At 47.1% G+C, this 18,461-nt stretch overlaps 1 protein-coding gene across 5 annotated transcripts in view; it reads left to right on the forward strand.

Moving 5' to 3' along the window:
• Window positions 1-1,446: 1,446 nt before the first annotated feature.
• The window catches only part of EBF1 (EBF transcription factor 1), a 317,608-nt gene continuing 300,593 nt past the window's right edge, over window positions 1,447-18,461 (forward strand). For 4 of the 5 annotated variants that reach the window (XM_054037974.1, XM_054037975.1, XM_054037976.1 and 1 more), the window contains exons 1-5: window positions 1,447-2,085; window positions 3,865-4,021; window positions 4,454-4,517; window positions 5,175-5,230; window positions 16,394-16,467. In XM_054037974.1, coding sequence (XP_053893949.1) covers window positions 1,952-2,085; window positions 3,865-4,021; window positions 4,454-4,517; window positions 5,175-5,230; window positions 16,394-16,467 — 485 coding nt within the window. In that variant the 5' untranslated portion in view covers window positions 1,447-1,951. Of the gene's footprint in view, window positions 2,086-3,523; window positions 3,577-3,864; window positions 4,022-4,453; window positions 4,518-5,174; window positions 5,231-16,393; window positions 16,468-18,461 lie in introns of those variants that run through there. The other variant, XM_054037978.1, reaches the window with a different exon arrangement.

The following is an 18,461-nucleotide window of genomic DNA, read 5'->3' on the forward strand; positions in this document are numbered from 1 at the left end:
GCGGGGAGGGGTCGGTTGTGCCTATGACACACCGCGAGCTAAGGGCATTTCCCGGCAACTATTACTGGAGAGGAGATCGGAGACCTAGAGTAGGGTGTGTGTTTTGGCTTTACACGTGAAGAGTCTTTTTGTTGTTGGCGGTGGGGTGGGGGGAGGTTGGAGGGAGCGTGTTTATTAACTCCCTGTAGCTAATCACCCCTTGGCTAATTGCTGGGGGGAGTTAAGAAACAAGGATAGCACCAGGGGCCATGCCTGTGTGTGTGTGTGCACTTGCAGAGGTGTGTGTATGTGTATGTGTGTGTGCACTTGCAGAGCCGTGCCCCCAGTGTGTGCGTGTGTGTGCACTTGCAGAGCTGTGTGTGTGTGTGCGCACTTTCAGAGGGGTGTGTGTGTGTGTGCACTTGCAGAGATGTGTGAACTTGCAGAGGGGTGTGTGTGTGTGTGCACTTGCAGAGGGGTGTGTGTGTGTGTGTATGTGTGTGCACTTGCAGAGATGTGTGAACTTGCAGAGGGGTGTGTGTGTGTGTGTGTGCACTTGCAGAGCTCTCTCTGTGTGTGTGCACTTGCAGAGCTGTGTGTGTGTGCGCACTTGCAGAGGGGTGTGTGTGTGTGTGTGTGCACTTGCAGAGATGTGTGAACTTGCAGAGGGGTGTGTGTGCACTTGCAGAGGGGTGTGTGTGTGTGTGTGTGTGTGTGCACTTGCAGAGATGTGTGAACTTGCAGAGGGATGTGTGTGCACTTGCAGAGGGGGGTGTGTGTGTGTGCACTTGCAGAGCTCTCTCTGTGTGTGTGCACTTGCAGAGGGGTGTGTGTGTGTGTGTGTGCACTTGCAGAGCTCTCTCTGTGTGTGTGCACTTGCAGAGGGGTGTGTGTGTGTGTGTGTGCACTTGCAGAGATGTGTGAACTTGCAGAGGGGTGTGTGTGTGTGTGTGCACTTGCAGAGCTCTCTCTGCTTGTGTGCATTTGCAGAACGGTGTGTGTGTGTGTGTGCACTTGCAGAGCCGGGCCCCGGGCCCCGGGCCCCGGGCCCCAGCTAATGAAGCTGTTGGGTGACTGATGCCCAAGGCGCTGACGGTGTTTGCACTGATAACAGCCTCCCCGCTACCGAGCGCCCGCTCGCCCCTTGCAACTTTCCTCACCCCGCCCCGCCCTGCTCCGGGGAGGCGGGGAGATGCTAATGAGGGGGGGCGTCTCCCAGCGCCGCTGGCCATTAGCAAACGCGTAGCGCGGCTGGCGGGGAGGGGAGGGGGGGGCCGCGGTGACAAGATGCAAATGAGTGGGCGGGGCCGGGCGGCGGGGCCCCGCCCCCTGCCCGCTGGGGCTGGTGCGCTCCTGGTTAGCTGCGGGGATAGTCAAAGCGGATTCCATAGGGAGCGCCCGCAAATCACTCCTGTTTGAGCAGGGCCGGGAGGGAGGGAGGGCGGGGGGGAGGCGAGAGGATCTCCATCCACCCAGGCTGCTGCCCCTCTCTCTTTCCCCGCCTGCGCCTGGCTCCAGCCGCCCGCTCCCTGCGCTGCGAGAGGAGGGAGCAGAGCCCCCGGGCTGCGAGGAAAGCGCAGAAGAGAGAGAGGAAGCGGGGAGGGGGAAGAGAAAACTTGCCTCCCTTGTCACTGGAAAATGACACTTGGTGTAGCCAAGCCTGCGGCAGCTTCGCTTGATCCTATTGTTTCTTAAACGGCCACCCCGGCTCCTTCCGTCTCCTGCCAGCCCAGGGGGTGTCCTGCAAAGAGCGACTTTCTCCGGCTCCTGCGAGCGCTATCCCCCAACCCCCCCGGGGGCTGCTGGCCGCGGGAGCTTTGCTTTGGACGGGTTGGTAAATGTGTGTGGCCGCGTTTGCTTTGACTCCAGCCAGCCGCCGCAGAGCGCAACAATTCTCACCCTCCTCCTCTGCCCGGCCATCGCCTCGCCGCGGTTCCCGTCTGCGCTAAGGCGGGCGGGGATTGTGTCATTCATGTTTGGGATCCAGGAAAGCATTCAGCGGAGCGGCAGCAGCATGAAGGAAGAGCCCCTGGGCGCGGGGATGAACGCGGTCAGGACCTGGATGCAGGGAGCCGGCGTCCTGGATGCAAACACAGCCGCGCAGAGGTAGGTAGGCTCGCGCCGCGCAGCATCAATTGCTTTCACTTCCCCTCTCCATGCTGCCGGGGGGCCAAGTCCGGAGAGCCCGGGCAGCGCTTGGCAAAGCCAACACAGCACAAAGATGCACTTTGGGGTTGTGCAAGAGGCGCTGAGTTTTGCGTAGATGTCACCAGGAGATATTTATTCCTCCTGCCTTCCCAGAATCACTTTTGTTTTTGTTTTTGGCAAGAAGCGGTGAGTTTTACATAGATGTATTCAGGAGACATTTATTCCTACGGTTTTCCCAGAATCACTTGTTTTTGCAAGAAGCGGTGAGTTTTCCATAGATGTATCCAGTAAATATTTATCCCTATTGTGCTCCCAGAGTCACTTGGTTGGCAAGAAGCTGTGAGTTTTCCAGAGCTGTATCAAAAATATACTTCCTGTCTCTGACTTGCATATCGCCGATACTTACATGTGTGCAAAATACACAGATTCTATATGACGATATTATCCGCCCAGGATCCCTTTTTCGAAAGAAGCCCTGGGTTTTGCGAGGCTGTAGTCAGTGTATATTTATTTCTGTTAGCCCCTCAATAGCACTTCTCCCCCGCCTCCAAGAAGCGGTGAGTTTTGCAAAGATGTATTCAAAATATGTCTCCTCCTTATCCCCACGGGGATCACCTTTAAAAAAAACCAACCAGTGAGTTGAGCAAGGCTTTGTCCAGGATATATTTAATTCCAATCATCCCTCTAGAAACCCAACCCCCCTCCATTTTTTTTGGAAGAAGCAGTATCTTTTGCAAAGCTGCCTCCACGATATCTTTAATTCTTATCATTCCCTCTCCTACCACCGCCACACAAAGTGATCGAGAATATGAAGCTTGAACCGGCGAGACAGCATCAGCTAACAAGTTTAATGTTGACATCTTCTGGTATATTTCACATCATCTCCCACCCCTCTCCCTTTGGAGCCCTCTAAGGAAGGGAAAGTTCTGCAGGGAAAACCCAAATGCTGGAATCTTTAAAGTTTTCTAGTCAGGCAGCTTTGGGGTGTTTACCATGAATCAAAAGCCGGCGGAGGGGGGGGGGCGGAAGGGGGAGCGCTTATTACCCGAGCTGAAGCAGAAGGCACATGGTCGATTTACTGACAGCTCTGACTAGAGTTTGGGAAATGGCAAAACAACCCCACTTTGAAATAAAAAAGTTAAAGATTGCTGGTCTCATCTGCACGGCAGTTAGCTCCATATAGATGGGGGGGAATTATTATGCATCTCGAGGGCGGGATGAGATTTTGTAAGTTGAATGGATACATTTCTCTCCTTGGATGCCTGGGTTTTGGGGGGGATCACACCCCCATCTCCATCTCGAAATCAGGCAGCGATGAACTTTGCTTCCCTAGGCTACTTTGCCGACTGGCTTCTCGTTTGCAATTGGGGCTTCTCATTTGCACCCAGAACGACCAGTGATGGCTCAGGGACACCACAACCTGGCTCCAGGCTCCGTTATTTTTGACAAGTAGGGACCTTCCCACCCGCAGATCCTGCTGCGAAGCTGGGGTGCCGCCCCCCAAGAACAGAAATAGGGACGGGAGGGCTTCACCTGCAGTGCAGGCTTGTTCTGAGAGCCCAGCTTCCCCCCAGCTTTCATGGCCCCCACAGAAGCCCGCTGCTGCTCTGGGCTGGGGAAGGGCGCAGAGTCCGCGGGGAGCTGCTTTGGGGTCCCCCTGGCTGGTGCTGGGAGGGGATAGGGGTACTGAATGGGGCTCTGTCCTCGGTCTCTCTAACCCGGTCTTTTTGGCCGCAGCGGAGTGGGGCTGGCCCGGGCTCACTTCGAGAAGCAGCCCCCCTCCAACCTGAGGAAATCCAACTTCTTCCACTTCGTCCTGGCTCTGTACGACAGGCAGGGGCAGCCGGTGGAGATCGAGCGCACTGCCTTCGTGGGCTTCGTGGAGAAGGAGAAAGTAAGTGGCCCACGAGGCGTGGCTGCTCCCTCTGGCTCCTGCCCGGCCCCGGCCTCTCCGCTCCCCCTTGCTGCCCGCGCACGGAGCCCCCTGCACCGCCGGTGCGCCCCGGGGGCTCTGCTTTCCAGCCCCCCGCACACTGCACCCCGTGGGGATGGGTCAGACTCGCTCTCCTGCCCGCTCCAGCAGCCCCCCTTTGGGGGCTTGGACAACTTCCAGCCCCCAGCTCGCCCCAAAGCGCCCGGGCCCGGGGAAGGGGCCTGTCCCCCCACGCCGCGCTCCCGGTTTGCATTCGGGGCTCCGCCAAGCTCCCTGGCTGGGGGGTGGAGGGAAAGGGGAGATACACCCCGAGCTGGGCGCCCCGGAGTCTGCAAGCGGTGCGGGCGATCGGGGAGGTTTAACACTGGCTCTGTGTGTCTCCCTCCAACGCAGGAAGCCAACAGCGAAAAGACCAATAACGGGATCCATTACCGGCTGCAACTCCTCTACAGCAACGGTGAGCCGCTGCCCGCCCGCCCGCCCGGGGCCGACCCTACCCGCCCGCCCGGCCAGCGCGTCCCCTGCCCGCCGCCTGCCAGTCCCGGGCCCGGCCCGCCTGGGAGGCTGGCGCTGGTTTGGAGCAGGCCAGGCGGGGCCCTGCGGGAACAGACGGACCCACCGATGGCAAAGCGACACGAAATAACCTTCCCCTGCGCCCCGGCGCTCCACGCGCGTGGCCGGCGGGTTCAGACACACGCTGCCTTCCTCCCAAGCGGCGCCCCGCTGGGAATGGTTTTCTGGTGTAACATTTCCCTGCCCCCCTCCCAAAAAAGTGATTGAAGCCCCCCCCCCACACCCCGCAAAGCAAACAAGGCGCGTCTGAAGCTTTCCGTGGGGGGGATTTTAGCACCGTCTCCCTTTCCCACGGACATCCCACGCGAGAAGGGGGAAGCACGTTTTCCCGGCGGGTGGATTTCTCTGGCCCCCGTCTGTTTTGCGTAGGGCGCTTTGGAGGGAGTGGAAGGAGATCGCTTCGGGCTCCTTCCCCCTCGCGGCCAGGCAGGCTGCACCGGGCCGATGCCGCTCCGCTCCCCAAAGCCCCCACGGGTGCGCCGGGGAAATGCACCGACCTCCAGCAACTTGTTCACCCCCCCCCTTTTTTTTTTGTTTGAAGGGATAAGAACCGAGCAGGATTTCTACGTCCGCTTAATCGACTCCATGACCAAACAAGTAAGTGATGGGCGCCTGGATCATGGCCCTTCCTTCCTTCATCATTATTCGTCCTACATCCCCCCATCGCAGCGTGCGCGGGGCGGAATTCCGGGGGCGCATCCGTGGGGCTGGCCTGGCTGGTGCGGGGCAGAGCGGGGCTGTCAAGTTCCCGTTTCGGTGCGTGAGCCCAGCCCGGCTGGTTCTGCAGGGGGGTCGGGCCGGGGCACCCGCCGCAGCCCGGGGGAGTGAGACCCAACGTGGCGAGAGATCCCCTCGGAGCCTGGTACACCAAGCCCCCAAGGGAGGGTCTGGGGGCACCAGCCCCTGTCCCCGCGCTGGGCGCCCTCGCAGCCCGACTGCAGCGCCCCCAAACCAGCCCCCTTTAGCGGTCCCTCTGGCGAGTTACAGAGCTTTGCGACTTCCAGGGCTGTTAGCTGCAGCCGTCCTGCTCCGGGGACCAGCCGGCAGCTCTTCCCAGCTCCCCTCCTGAAACCCACTTCAGCCAGCGGCCCCTCTGTCACACCGAGCCCGCCAGGGACACGGGCAGTAACAAACAACGCGAGCGAAGCGATAAAACCCCCGCGCGGAGCGCAGAGCCCTGACCGGCTTCTCTCAATGCAAGGGTGGCTGGGAGGGGAACGCCTGGTCCCGAAAAGCGCCCCAGACCCTGGGTGTTGCATTGGCTAGGATCGAGCCGGTGCTCCTAAACTGGGGTTTAAAGGTGCAGAAACAGCCCTGCTTTGAGCTTCCTAATATCCAAGTGCCAGTGTAGATCCAGACTGAGTTCTGGCTCGGAAGAAACATTTATGAACAGAGACAGGATTAAAAAAAAAAAAAAAATGGGACGTTTTTCCGTAGCTTTACAAATCAAGACGTAGAGCTCCACATTCCCTAAAGGGTTTTCGATCCCAGGGTTTTTGCTTTAATTATGAGAATGAAAAGAAATAAGCAAACAAACATATAAGCACAAAACACCAGCCAGGCACCGTAGCAAATATTTATCCTTTGTTTATTTGCCATTACTTTGTTAGTTGTTTTAAAGGAACAGTGATTTTCACTGTGTAAACAGCCACTGAAAATATGCATGCAGGACAAGTCATTATTTTATCCATTTTACAGTCAAAGAGAACTGTAGTTTTAGTTATAGTACAACCAGCTTGAAAAATAAATGATTGAAACTAATTTTAAACATGGCATTTAGTTTCCAAAACAGAAATTAAGTGTGTATATACACACAAAAACACACAATTGTATTTGTGTATTTATATATATATAATCAGTATTTTTGTGTAATAATTTTTTGGAAAAAACCCCCAGATATTTTCCCAAAATAATTAGCATTCTGAAGATTCTAGTATTCTATCCTGATAATTTTAAAGAGCATTTATATGTTATAATAAATTTCCATTTAAATACATTTAAACATCTTCCCCTCCCCTGGAATTTGCATCTTTTTAATTAGTTAGTGGACTTTTTCCAATTCTAATTCTATAGAAAAAAATTCTGTTTGTGTATTATTTACAAAAGCAAATTAAAATATTAAATGTCTTACACAGAAGAAAAAATGTCAGTTCCTGTATGTTCAAAATGCTGTCATCTGCTGAGACGCTCTTCCTGTGGCTTGTTCTTTGGTTCTTTTTTGACACCAAAATGTAAAGTTCCATGTGCTAAGTTTGTTTTAGAAAACTGTTTTTGATGCTCTCAAAACATCTTTTCCTGCCATTGAAGACTGTCTTTAAAAAAAAAAAAAAAAAGAGGAAACTTGGAGTAATTATAATATACAATTCAACCATGCATCTGATCTGTGTTAAATATACACTTCTAAAACATAGACCAGAGACTGTATGAATTAAAACAGCAACAACATACCCTTTAACAACACAGCTTGGAAAGCATTTCCTGTGTCATTCATATTTTTCAGGCACAGATTGGTTAGTTCATGTTTAAAGTAACAAAATCTCTTCTGATACATCAGCTGTTTTTTTTTTTGGTAGTTGTTTTGGATCTCATGTATTGCATTATAGACCATACAAAAAGCATTATCGATAAATATAATCTTTAAATAGCTTTCATATCATTACAGAAATTCAAAGCTATTTTTTCCCTCTGTATGCAACTCAGTTGAAAACAGATCTTTTAATTTATGTAGAGAAACGGATTCAAAATATTATTTTTTTAACAAAGGCATCTTGCATATGAGCAGTCCATCCTAAGGCACTGTTTGACCTCTTGCTCTCTCATTATTATCAAGTCATCAAGGGTCTTTTGGAGAGAGAGAGAGAGAGAGAGAGATACAGTTTATTTGTAAAACATAATAATGCAGATATAAAACACATTTACAATTAAGGGAAATTCTCTGTCTGCTTTTAATTAGTCTTCATGTATACATCTAGTGCAAAATACTTTATTTTATTTGGGAAAGCACAGTAGAGTTGATGAAGACGGTATTTAAAATAACTATCTGAATTCGGACTAAGAAAACAGTGAAATAAAGGGTATTTGTAGGAGAAAACTAATTGGCTTTCCTGTTAGGTATTTGTAGGGGGAAACTCATTTGCTTTCTTACTAGTTGCATGAAATACCTTTATGTAGACATATTTATCATTTTTTAAACAAAACATCTGAATGATCATGTCATAACTGTGGCATGTCCTAATATTTATTTCTGAACAGTAAATATGCTTGTTTATTCTTTATTCCAAGTGCAATTGTTCAGAGGTTTGGTAGCTTTTATTGCAGTCAATAAAATACTCATTAGACAGCAAAGTACAGCATCTGACACAGATTTACCCAAATATGACTATATCATTTATATTTTAGCCACAGTGAATTATATAGGGGATTCTCAAGTAACTTTCAAAACATAAAACTGTAATTAAATATTACAAACTCTGTCTGAAATTTCTCCATTTTTAAATGAAAGTTAAATATATATTGTCAGCCTACTCAGAGGTGTAGTATTCTAATACAGGAAGCGCAGAACAAATTGGATAATGAAACGATTACTTTAAAATGAGGCTGTTGCAGGAGCATACATGTTTTAGCTGGCCGAGTCTTTTTGGTGCTCCTAGATGCATCCATCCATCCATCCATCCATCCATCCACACACACACACACACACACACACACACACACACACACACACACACACACACACACACACACACACACACACACACACACACACACACACACACACACAGTATTGTGAATGCCTGGACTGAAATTACAGCTACTCTGAGATTTCTGGTGACAACTTAAAAATCCCACAAAAGCAAAGCTTTGAGTGGGTTAGGTCCCCAGAATATATAATAAAATTTCCTCAGATTTTTGTCAGATTTTATATAATTGATCTGATTAATGTACATTCCTGATGTCACAGCCGTAAATTGCAAATTTTATATAACTGTCAATTGCGAAGGAGTTTTACGTTCAGGAAATCAAAACCATGATCTCTCTCGATAGAATACATTTCTCATAATTTTAGCAAAAGCTTTACATGAATGTTTATTTTGTATTATAATAGCATTTAGACACCACCTACTGAAATAGGGCCCCATTAGGCTAGGTGCTGTAAGACCCACAGAATACCAGAGAGTCTGGTCCCGTAGGGGTGTGTCTACACTCCAGCTGGGAGCGAGATGGCCAGCATGGCTAGCAGGGCTCGAGCCAGCACACACCAAATAGCTGTGTGGACACGGTGGCTCAGGCAGCAGCTTGGTTTCTCAAGCCCGCCCAGTCCCCTGGGTCTAACCTCGGCTGACTAGCCCAAGGCTCTGCCGCAGATGCAATGTCCACACTGCTAATTTTAGTGTGTTTTAGTGCAAGCCCTGCTAGCATGAGGCTGTCTCCCTGCGCTGGGGGGCTTGCTCCCAGCTGGAGTGCAGACATACCCGGAGTTCATGGTCTAAACAGATCAGGCCACGCTAGTATTTCTTGAGTGGCTGAATGTTCAACTAACCCATAAACGGACAAAGCTCTATCATGTCACAGTTCGTGGGGTGTGGATGTATTCTCTGTCATCTGTGATATTCTAGGGGACATAGGACTGGACCCTGCTAGCATTGAATTCACTGAGAATTTCGACATTGACTGCAATGTGAGGTGGATCTGGCCCATTGTGCATGTGTCCACGCCAAAATCGGAACCTGCTGTCTTGCACATCTCAAACTGGAGTGGCTCCCAGGACAGTTTTATATAGGCAAGGAATGTAGAATTGGGCTCAAAATGTGTAGTATCATGCTATTCCCAGGCTAATGCGTGGCCTTTGGTGGTTTCACCAAAGAAGTGGCGGTATGACATGCTAATTTCAACCCTTTGAGGTGACTGCGATGTTTATAAAATGCATCAATCATTTCTAAATTGTAACTACTAGATACAAATAATTAATTATATGGGGAAATTATTTTTCTAAGGGTAAAAGCATTAAATGTTAATATTGTCTTAATTAAATGTTCTTTTATGTTATCTCAGCACCTCATTTGAACTCAGTATCGCATTCCTACTGCCTTCAGAGCCCTGTAGGATCCCAAACTGGATAGCTTTTGCTTTCAGTAAACCAGCAGCTCCTACTGCAGTAGGTCTGCTGCTAACAATGATGCATTTTGAATTTGTCTGCGATATGTGAAATGTCTCCACGCCAATCAAACTGGTGCTTTCAGACAAGGCTGAGGATCTAGATATGTAAATGCCCCCAGTCCTTCAATTGAGTGTTCATAAAGTTTTAATATTTCACTATTAGGAAATAGGTAGGAAAATAAATAGTAAATACTTTACCTATCCCCTTCTCTTTTTTCATCCATTCATGTACATAGAGATCTGGTGAACAGAACTAAGGCTAAGGTGTCCTAGTATTTCAAGTCACGTGTGATACCTCTAGTCCACTATCCAGAGTCCTACCGAGTCAAAACCCTTCATTCAGCCTTACACACTTTGTTTATGGTTTGATTTTTTTCAGTACTTTAAACTCAAGTTGCAAGTGCATTTTTCTGTTGATTGCCCTATTGCATCTTGCTGTGCATGCAGATATTTGATCAGCTCTCCAGTCAGTGCCTAGCCTGACTCTTCATTGGCAGCCACGTATTTGTGTAAAGGAAATGTTATCAATAAGTTCAGAAAAGACTCAGTAGAATATCAGATATTCAGCAGAAACATGAAACAAAACAAAGCCAGGGAAAGTTTACATTGTGCCAGATTTTAGCAGCTTTCTTGTTCCTTTGGTAACATGTCAAAAGCGCAGGTGATTTTAATTTTCTTGTACAGAGAGGAATGAAGAAGTTTGGAATTTGCATGCATGATCAGGACCTGTGTTTGGGAAAATGTAAACTCATCACAGTGGAAAATGTGTTGTTTGGAGTCTGGGGGTGAAAACAAAGCTGAGGATTTTGGAGAGACTGCTCAAGCCAGATGGCCTAGTGCATTCCCAGTCTGGCAGCCCAACTGCTGCCTCCTGTGTAATATACAGCCATTTGTTCTGGGATATTTACGCTAGAGCTGTTTCCATGTGAATGTTTGAAAAGCATTAAAAATGAACATATTAGGAGAGAGAAATGTATTTAATTCGTATGAATAAGTTACTAAGCTGGTTGGCGTATCAGAGCCGTAGAGAGATTGGACAAAATAATTAGATATTAGTGAATTCTATTTAGAGCTTTATAGAAAGAATTAAAGCCACTCTCTTTGATACCCAATGCTGCATTACTGATGCAGGCTAAATCCCTATTGGAATCATTGGGAATTTTGCCTGGGTAAGGAGTGCAGGATTAGGTCATTAATGGTTAATCAATCATTCCAAGTCAAAATAATGTATTGCACTGTTATAGCTGACAGCATTTTATATATAGGTGATATAGCTATAACTCTTTCTGGGTGAAGTCCTGGCCCCACTGAACTCAATTGCAAAACTGCCATTGATTTAAATGGGGTCAGGATTTTATCCTCTCTATATGTATATGCATGTGTATGCGTATCGTTTTATATATATCTCTGTCTATATCAGCAAAGATCCTTTTAGTCCCATCTTTCAGAAGCTTGTTTTTCATTCTCCTTTATTTCCATTAATGAGATATTTTGTTTCGTGAAACATAAATGAAGCATTTAACGGTGCATGGTTTTCGGTGCATGTGCTCTCTCTCTTTTGTAAATCAAGGCTATGACATAACCAAATAATATACTCAACATGATCTCATTCCTTCAGGATTGTTTCTAATCCAGTTCTGAAAACAGGACTGCTTGACTGGTAAATTGGCACTGGGAGCCATATTTCGCCCTCAGTTATACTGGCATAAATCTGGATTAGCCTGGAGTAGCAGAGGGCAGAATCTAACTCTGTATCTTTCCAGTTTATACACCAGTTATTTCATGGCTTGATCCGGCAGTCTTTACTCAGGCAAAAACTCCCATTGATTTAGCTGAGGATTAGACCCCTAATTTGATAGTTCCCTTTTTCATGGACTCGGTGTCACTGAAAAAGTGAAGTCCCGGAATGACTGTAGTGTGCCCAGTTTAGTCATTTTCATATTCTGGAAACAAATGTTTTACAGCTGATACTTTTTCATATTCTGTTTCATTTCACTGGAAATCAGTATCGGCACTATTATATTAGGGGCCAATCTTGCAAACTCTTTTTTATGAGTAGGTCTTACTCAGTGGACTTCTTGCCTGATGATTACTTACAGGCATAAGGTTTTACAAAACAGAAGGTGAATTTTAAGGCAAACATTTAACATAAAGTCACGCAGAAGGAAGAAGAACCCCTTCTAAAGTGTCTTCCCACTGTAGGAAATAAATTGTGTTTAAACTACAGTAGAAGTAAACAAAAAGGAAAAACAAAATATATAATTGTGTATTTCCTTTGGCTTTCCGTTGCCATGTGATTCTGATGTGATGTGTATTTGCAAACTTATTTTTAGCCCCACACTCGCCCCACCCTACCCCACCCCCTGCCCCTGTGATCTAACTTTGTACACCGTAACTTTCACTTTAACTCTTTGTTTAATGCGATAGCTGTTTGGCATGATTACGACTGGGCCAGAGCTCTGCTGAATCCCGGTACGATGACCCAATCCAAAGCTCAGACTTCACAAATTAATATTCAGATATGTTGGAAAATGAAGATAGTTTTGGTGAAAGAATGCCTTTATTTAATTGAACAGTGACATTTTTCACAGCAGCACCATTTTAGCCTCTTCCTGTAAAGTAATCTGTGCTTGTGGCAGCTGTAAAGATCTGAAACTTTAGCAGTTCCTGTTTCCTTTCCAAAACAAATGGTAGAAATCATTTTTTATAACAGCACAGTTTGAGAGCGAATAGAATAACGAGAAAGCCAATATCAGCTGATCATTTTATTTTGTCGGGCTGCTGAATGTGTGCTTTATGTAAATGAACGGTTGTGTCCACACACCCTTTTGCATCAAAGAAATTGGGAACTATAGTATGGGAGGGTGAGTTTGGGGCAGCCTGCTAGGAAAATAACTTTCTGATCAAGCAAGGAGAAGCCTGAGCTCTAGAGATGTGTATACGTTATTTTGGGAAGTTACAATATGTATAGATTCAGTAACAATAGTCAAGTGCAAACAAAGCAAAAACCGAACCTTTAATGTACTGGAAGGCTAAAGAACGTCATGCACCCAGGCAGAGGATCGCTGACGATAAACACAACAGACAAGGTGATTAGGTACCATATTGTTGACTCTGTGTGTTCATTATTGCTGTTTAGTTGGGTTATTTAAGTGGGTACCTGGAGGTTAAGTAAACATAGCGGCAGGAAGAAAGAAGGGAGACGGAGAAAAGGAAAAGAGGAAATTAAATTGACTTGTTCTCATTTGTAGTTTCTGGCAGACCTAATCCTGCTCCCATTGACTTCAGTGGGCACAAGCTCGGCTCATATTAGGTGAACCATATTTTAAAATAGCAGGGCTTAAACATAATGGGTCAAATCCTGCATAGTGGGTCAAATCCTTATTCAGGCAAAATTCTCACTGGGTCATATTGTGCCAAGGATTATTACACAGAACGTAGTGGAGAACTCGGCATGATAAAGAATGGCATGACCATTGATTTCAGCTGGCATTTTGCCCAGCTAAGGGTGTCAGGAGTGGTCTGGTGTTTCTCCAGTCAGTGACTTGATTTGGGGGTAACTTTTTCTTTATCCTAGGTTAGCAGCCAAATTCCACACGGAACCCCTCCACAGATTGTCTGGCTCATTTGTTTGTTTCCCTTTTGCTCTCCAGATTCCCATTTGACACATAAAATAGAAATCGAGCTCTTCTGTTGCCCAGTGGGCGCAGGCTCTCACCACAAGTTTTCATTATAATTGGTTCATGGAAATTACTTTTTAAAAAGCCCTCTTGGTTTGACTGGCGGCATAATCCACCTGCCCAGTTGACTGAGCTCCACCATGTCTGGGTTCGCTCCATCGCATGTGGCAATCCAGCTCTTCCAGTGTGTCTTTCAAGCCATCTACTGCTGTCCTGCAGGCTGATTGGAAACTAAGGGCCCAATCCTGCCAGGTGCTGAGTGACTCCTGTGGGGTGGGGCCTTGACCTCAGCGGGTGTTGAACTCTCTCAGCAGTCGGACTCGTGGGACCAGACTAAGGTGCCCAGTTCTGAATGGCAGCCTTGACTGGAGTGAGCTGGGATTGGAGACCTGGGATGAAATGCCCCACCCATTAGACTGACCCCCAATGGAGTGCTGGGAAATCCAGTACCTTATGTCTTTTGTTTTATCCTAACAGCAAAAACCTACTGGTGGTTGCTTTGGGGAGACACATACTAACATGGGAGTCATGCAGTGAAAATGCCCATGGATCCTGTGCAAGGATAATACTGACCAATCCCTGGTATTCTGTGTGGTATTGCACATGGTTAATATTACGTATTATTGCTTAAACCGGGTTTAAAAAATCAGCTCATGGTACCTAAGATTCATGACTCTGTATAGGAAAAACACTTATTGATTTCAGTGGGAGACACTTTTGAATGCAAACCAGTCTATCATCATCTCTTTTTACCATATATTAATTTGTTCCTTATTATTGTTTTCCATATTTCCATTTTAATTGTGTCTTGTAACATGAGAGACTTTTTTATTTACAATAACTAGTTTATTGCTGGTTTTAGGGACTTCATCATATTTAGCGTAGTTGTATTTTCTTTAAATGTGGTTTTACTGGATCAGAAGTATATGGGAACACGTTTTGTGCTAAGCAAACCTCGCCCCCCTCCAAGCATTAGATCGGAGGCCTTAGTAGCTAAATCAACTAGTGGTGTAGAGGTTCCCTTGGTTAGCGTATGTTATACCGCAATAATAACAGTAACGGTTACTGAGCAATGGGAAAACATTTCCTAAATCCTCCGGCAGGGTCACTGGGAACGGACTCCATGCTGTCCACCTCACAAAATTTCCTTCTAATGCTCCCCTCCATGGGATGGTGTTTACTGGCTTGTGGAGGAGGAGGAAGACATGAACCTTCAAAGCACCAAAGCCCTGGGATCTTACTGCCTTATGTGAATTGCAGTAGTGCTTATAGGCCACAGCAGACTTCACGGCCTCATGTGCTAGGCCCTGTACAAACACATCCAGTCGCTGCCCCGACGTGCTTGCATTCTAAATAGATGAGACAGACAAAATGGGGGAGGGCATAGGTCTCCTCACTCCCAGTGTAGTGCCCTACCCACTAGACAACACTGCCATGCCCGAGGAACTGTACTCTGAGCCCGTGAATCCTGGGCTGCTCTAAACTGGGCTGGGCCCTCCATTGTGTTCTCCAGCTCCCCTATGGCAAGGTGGCTTTGTGCTGCCATTGCCCATCCCGGCTGCTCCTCATTTCCTTTCCCAGGGCAGAGGGCAGTGCTGACTGGAAATTAGTGCTGCTTCTTGCCCACTCGGGTGCCACAGAGCTTCAGCCCCATGGGTGACCAGACAGCAAATGTGAAAAATCGGGACGGGGGTGGGGGGGGGAGGTAATAGGAGCTTATATAAGAAAAAGACCCCAAAATCGGGACTGTCCCTATAAAATCAGGACATCTGGTCACCCTAGCCCCATGCAGCTGCCCTGGTACGTCTTCTCTTGGCTCCGGGGAAGGGGTTGTTGGGACTTGGTGACATTTCCCAAAGTGCCTAAGTGACTTAGGAGCCTAAATCCTATTAGAAGGGACGAGGGTGCTTTTGAAAACGTAACCTGGCACCTCTGTGCATTCTGGTTGACTCCCCTCCCAGGGGACTGGTGCCCGGGGCATTGCTGGCAATGTGCGGGGCTGTACTGTGGCAGGGTGACATTGTGGTATGGGACTGACCTAGTTTAAATGTTTTCTAGGGCAAAACAATAGCGATAGATCATCCTTTCTTGCTACCCGCAGCAAATGCAGCTATGCTGCTGCTCTAGGCATACCTATCGCTGCTAAGCAGGTAGGAGCACTTTCTAAATCGGCTGTGAGCAGCTTTATTCCCTTAGCCTGGCATGTAATGCCAGTCCATTTACAAGACACCCTTTAACCGAGTGCCATTTGGGTGTATATTGCAGGGGCAGACCCTATTTTTGATGTGACTGTGTAGTATTCCCAGTGTTTTTTGCAAATAATAAGGATTTTCCTCCTAACTCAGCTAAGATCATGTATCCATCCCTGTTTGTTTTATTCTCACCCACTTCCCAGTGGTCTTTGCATTCAGAGCGCCTGATTCTCATCTCATTTATACCACTGTAAATCAACCGAGCACTGTGGGTGGGAGTGGAGAATCCATCAGACCCTAACTTTTCTGGTAGCTAGTAGGAAAGTGCACAGGCGGTACAACAGACTTGCTTTTGGAATTAAAAATACATGAGCTGTTTTTTTGATTAAAAAAAAAATAGGCCCCGAAGTATGCTAAGCCCTTCTGGGTTTTAATGCTATTAGGTCTATATTTTATTCTGAATTGAAAGGAAAATTGTGGTTGTCTTGACTACTAAAAAAGCCCGTCCTACACACTGCTCTGAAGATGTGCATAATGTATTGGTTGAAATGGGAGAGGAAAGAAACTAACTCTAGTCAACTACAAATCTTGAAAGCAGTCTTTACGGTGACGCAGTCTGTTTAAGCATGCCATCCAGCCCGCAACAATAGTTAAGCATTCAGTTATTGTGATGCATTTTATTTTCTCCAAACTCAGTTTGGCGTGAAGCTAAAAATGTATTTTGTTTCTAGGCGATAGTGTACGAAGGCCAAGACAAGAACCCAGAAATGTGCAGAGTTCTTCTCACACATGAAATAATGTGCAGGTAAGAAAGACCCTGTTTCCAGTTAATTAGCAAGGAGAAGATGAATTTGTCTCTCAAAATCTAGGTTGGACCTCGAGCTATTTTAGGACTTAAATGTATCTTTCTTGCATTAAACAATCCCAAAATAACAGAGTTCTGCTCATGTAATTAGCAGCAAAGTCTCAGTCATCATACCAGTTTTCAATTATTTATAAAGGTTTGTCCTTAGCAGTCGGCTACTGGTTTGCATTTAGACACCTTAGCATTAATGGGCCCAGAATATGTTTCCTCACCAAAAATAATAAAATAAACTGCAATCTTGCTATCTGTAATTATCTACCCTCACAACCATAGCTGTGCTAATAAAATGACAAACCAGGTGGCTTTAATTCAGCCGGGTTCAGACTTGAAATTTATAGCTCTCTCTTCTTCCACTTAACGCAAACCTTCCTTGCAGTTTGTCTTTACTGGGGCTTCTCTTGTCAGTATGGGTTACAGAGTTGGTTAGCCCCCTGTTCAACTAGCAACATCAAAACACGGGGGAGTTTTCTTGGTGATCTCCTAACTTACCCCAGTGCAGGTCTGCTCTCTTTTATAGGAAGTTTCCCCCCCCGCATGCTTTTCTGGGGCTGGCCCTTTAAATTTGGCAGAGCCAAGCAGCTACTCTCCCTAAGGTGGCCATTTTAAAACTGGTGCCTACACCTGTCTCTTTTCTAGCTGGTAAGAATGCTTAACTCCTGTTTTCTCTGTCTTATTGCTAAGGAGATCTTTCCACAGAGTCCTTAGAGCACGCTCATGACCCTGACTCTGCAATCCCAGGGAAGTTAGCTGGTGTTTTGCCTACTTGAAGAGTGCAGGAGTTACCCAGTAGACAGTAGCAATGCCGAAAAGAATGAATTCTCCAGTGGGACACAGGGAATCTTGGCATGAGTTAGGAGCAGTCATTTGAATGGGTGAAAAACGCATGCTTAGTACTTGCATGCATGGTGGCCTTTAAAAATATTTACTAAACAGTAGCAGTTTGGCCCAAATCCTGATGCCTGCTCCTGAGTGAATGAGCTTTGCCCCGACTTTCCCTGTGGATCGGTGAGTGCCTGGGCAAAGTCTCCAGGCGGATTCTCATCCACCAGAGCCTGCCTCTTGGGTGGGTTTGGCCCATTGATCTGCACTGTTGCTGAGCCACGGGCTTCATCCTCAACCCCAGCTCTCTCGAGACGCAGTGTTCCCCCCCTGGCAGTACCACCTGGCACATGGGGTAAGTGGATTAGGCCCTTTGCATGGCCAGTCTTTGGCTGGGACCTGCAGCCCTTTTAGTAGGATTTGGCCCTTTAACTTGCAGCTCATTTTTTGCTAAAATGCACGTTTTCCAAGTACGTTTAGGTACTCCGTTGCAGCATGGAATGATTAGGCAAACGAAGGTCTGCAAGAGGTGCCTGGTGCTGCAGTTGGGATTTTGCTTTACTATGGAGTCCCAGCCCCTTCTCTGTTCACAGATGGAAGCAGAGTCACGTCAGTAGCTCAGGGCTCACCCTACAATACGTGGGCCCTGTTTGTACTGCTTGCTGTCTGGAGACCCAACAATGAACTGTACATACTGAATAAGGCCCCTGAGCTGCACAAGCGTCCCCTTTCGCACATAAATAATCCTAGAACAACAATGGCACTGGTCACTTGACTGAAATGAAACACCCGCTGAAGGGTTTGGAGGGTCAGTGCCCATATTTGCTGCTGTTACTGGATAATGGGCTGATTAGTTCTTAAATCCCAGGCTCTTTGGCCAGGGGTTGTCTGCCTCTATGTCTGTGTGTACACCTGATTAGGGCCTCTGGGTGGTACCACAATACAAATAATAACCATTCTACGTCGAGGACCTGACCATGCTGTTATTGAAGACAATAGCATGACTCCCCTTAACTTCCACTGGAGCAGAAGCAAATCCCCATTCTAAACCCGGTAGAGTGTGGCTTCATTTTCTGCAGAGCCAGTGCCAGCAGAAATCTCACTCAATGCTCTTT

The sequence above is a fragment of the Malaclemys terrapin genome, chromosome 8 (assembly GCF_027887155.1).
Source record: "Malaclemys terrapin pileata isolate rMalTer1 chromosome 8, rMalTer1.hap1, whole genome shotgun sequence".
Lineage (NCBI taxonomy): Eukaryota > Metazoa > Chordata > Testudines > Emydidae > Malaclemys > Malaclemys terrapin.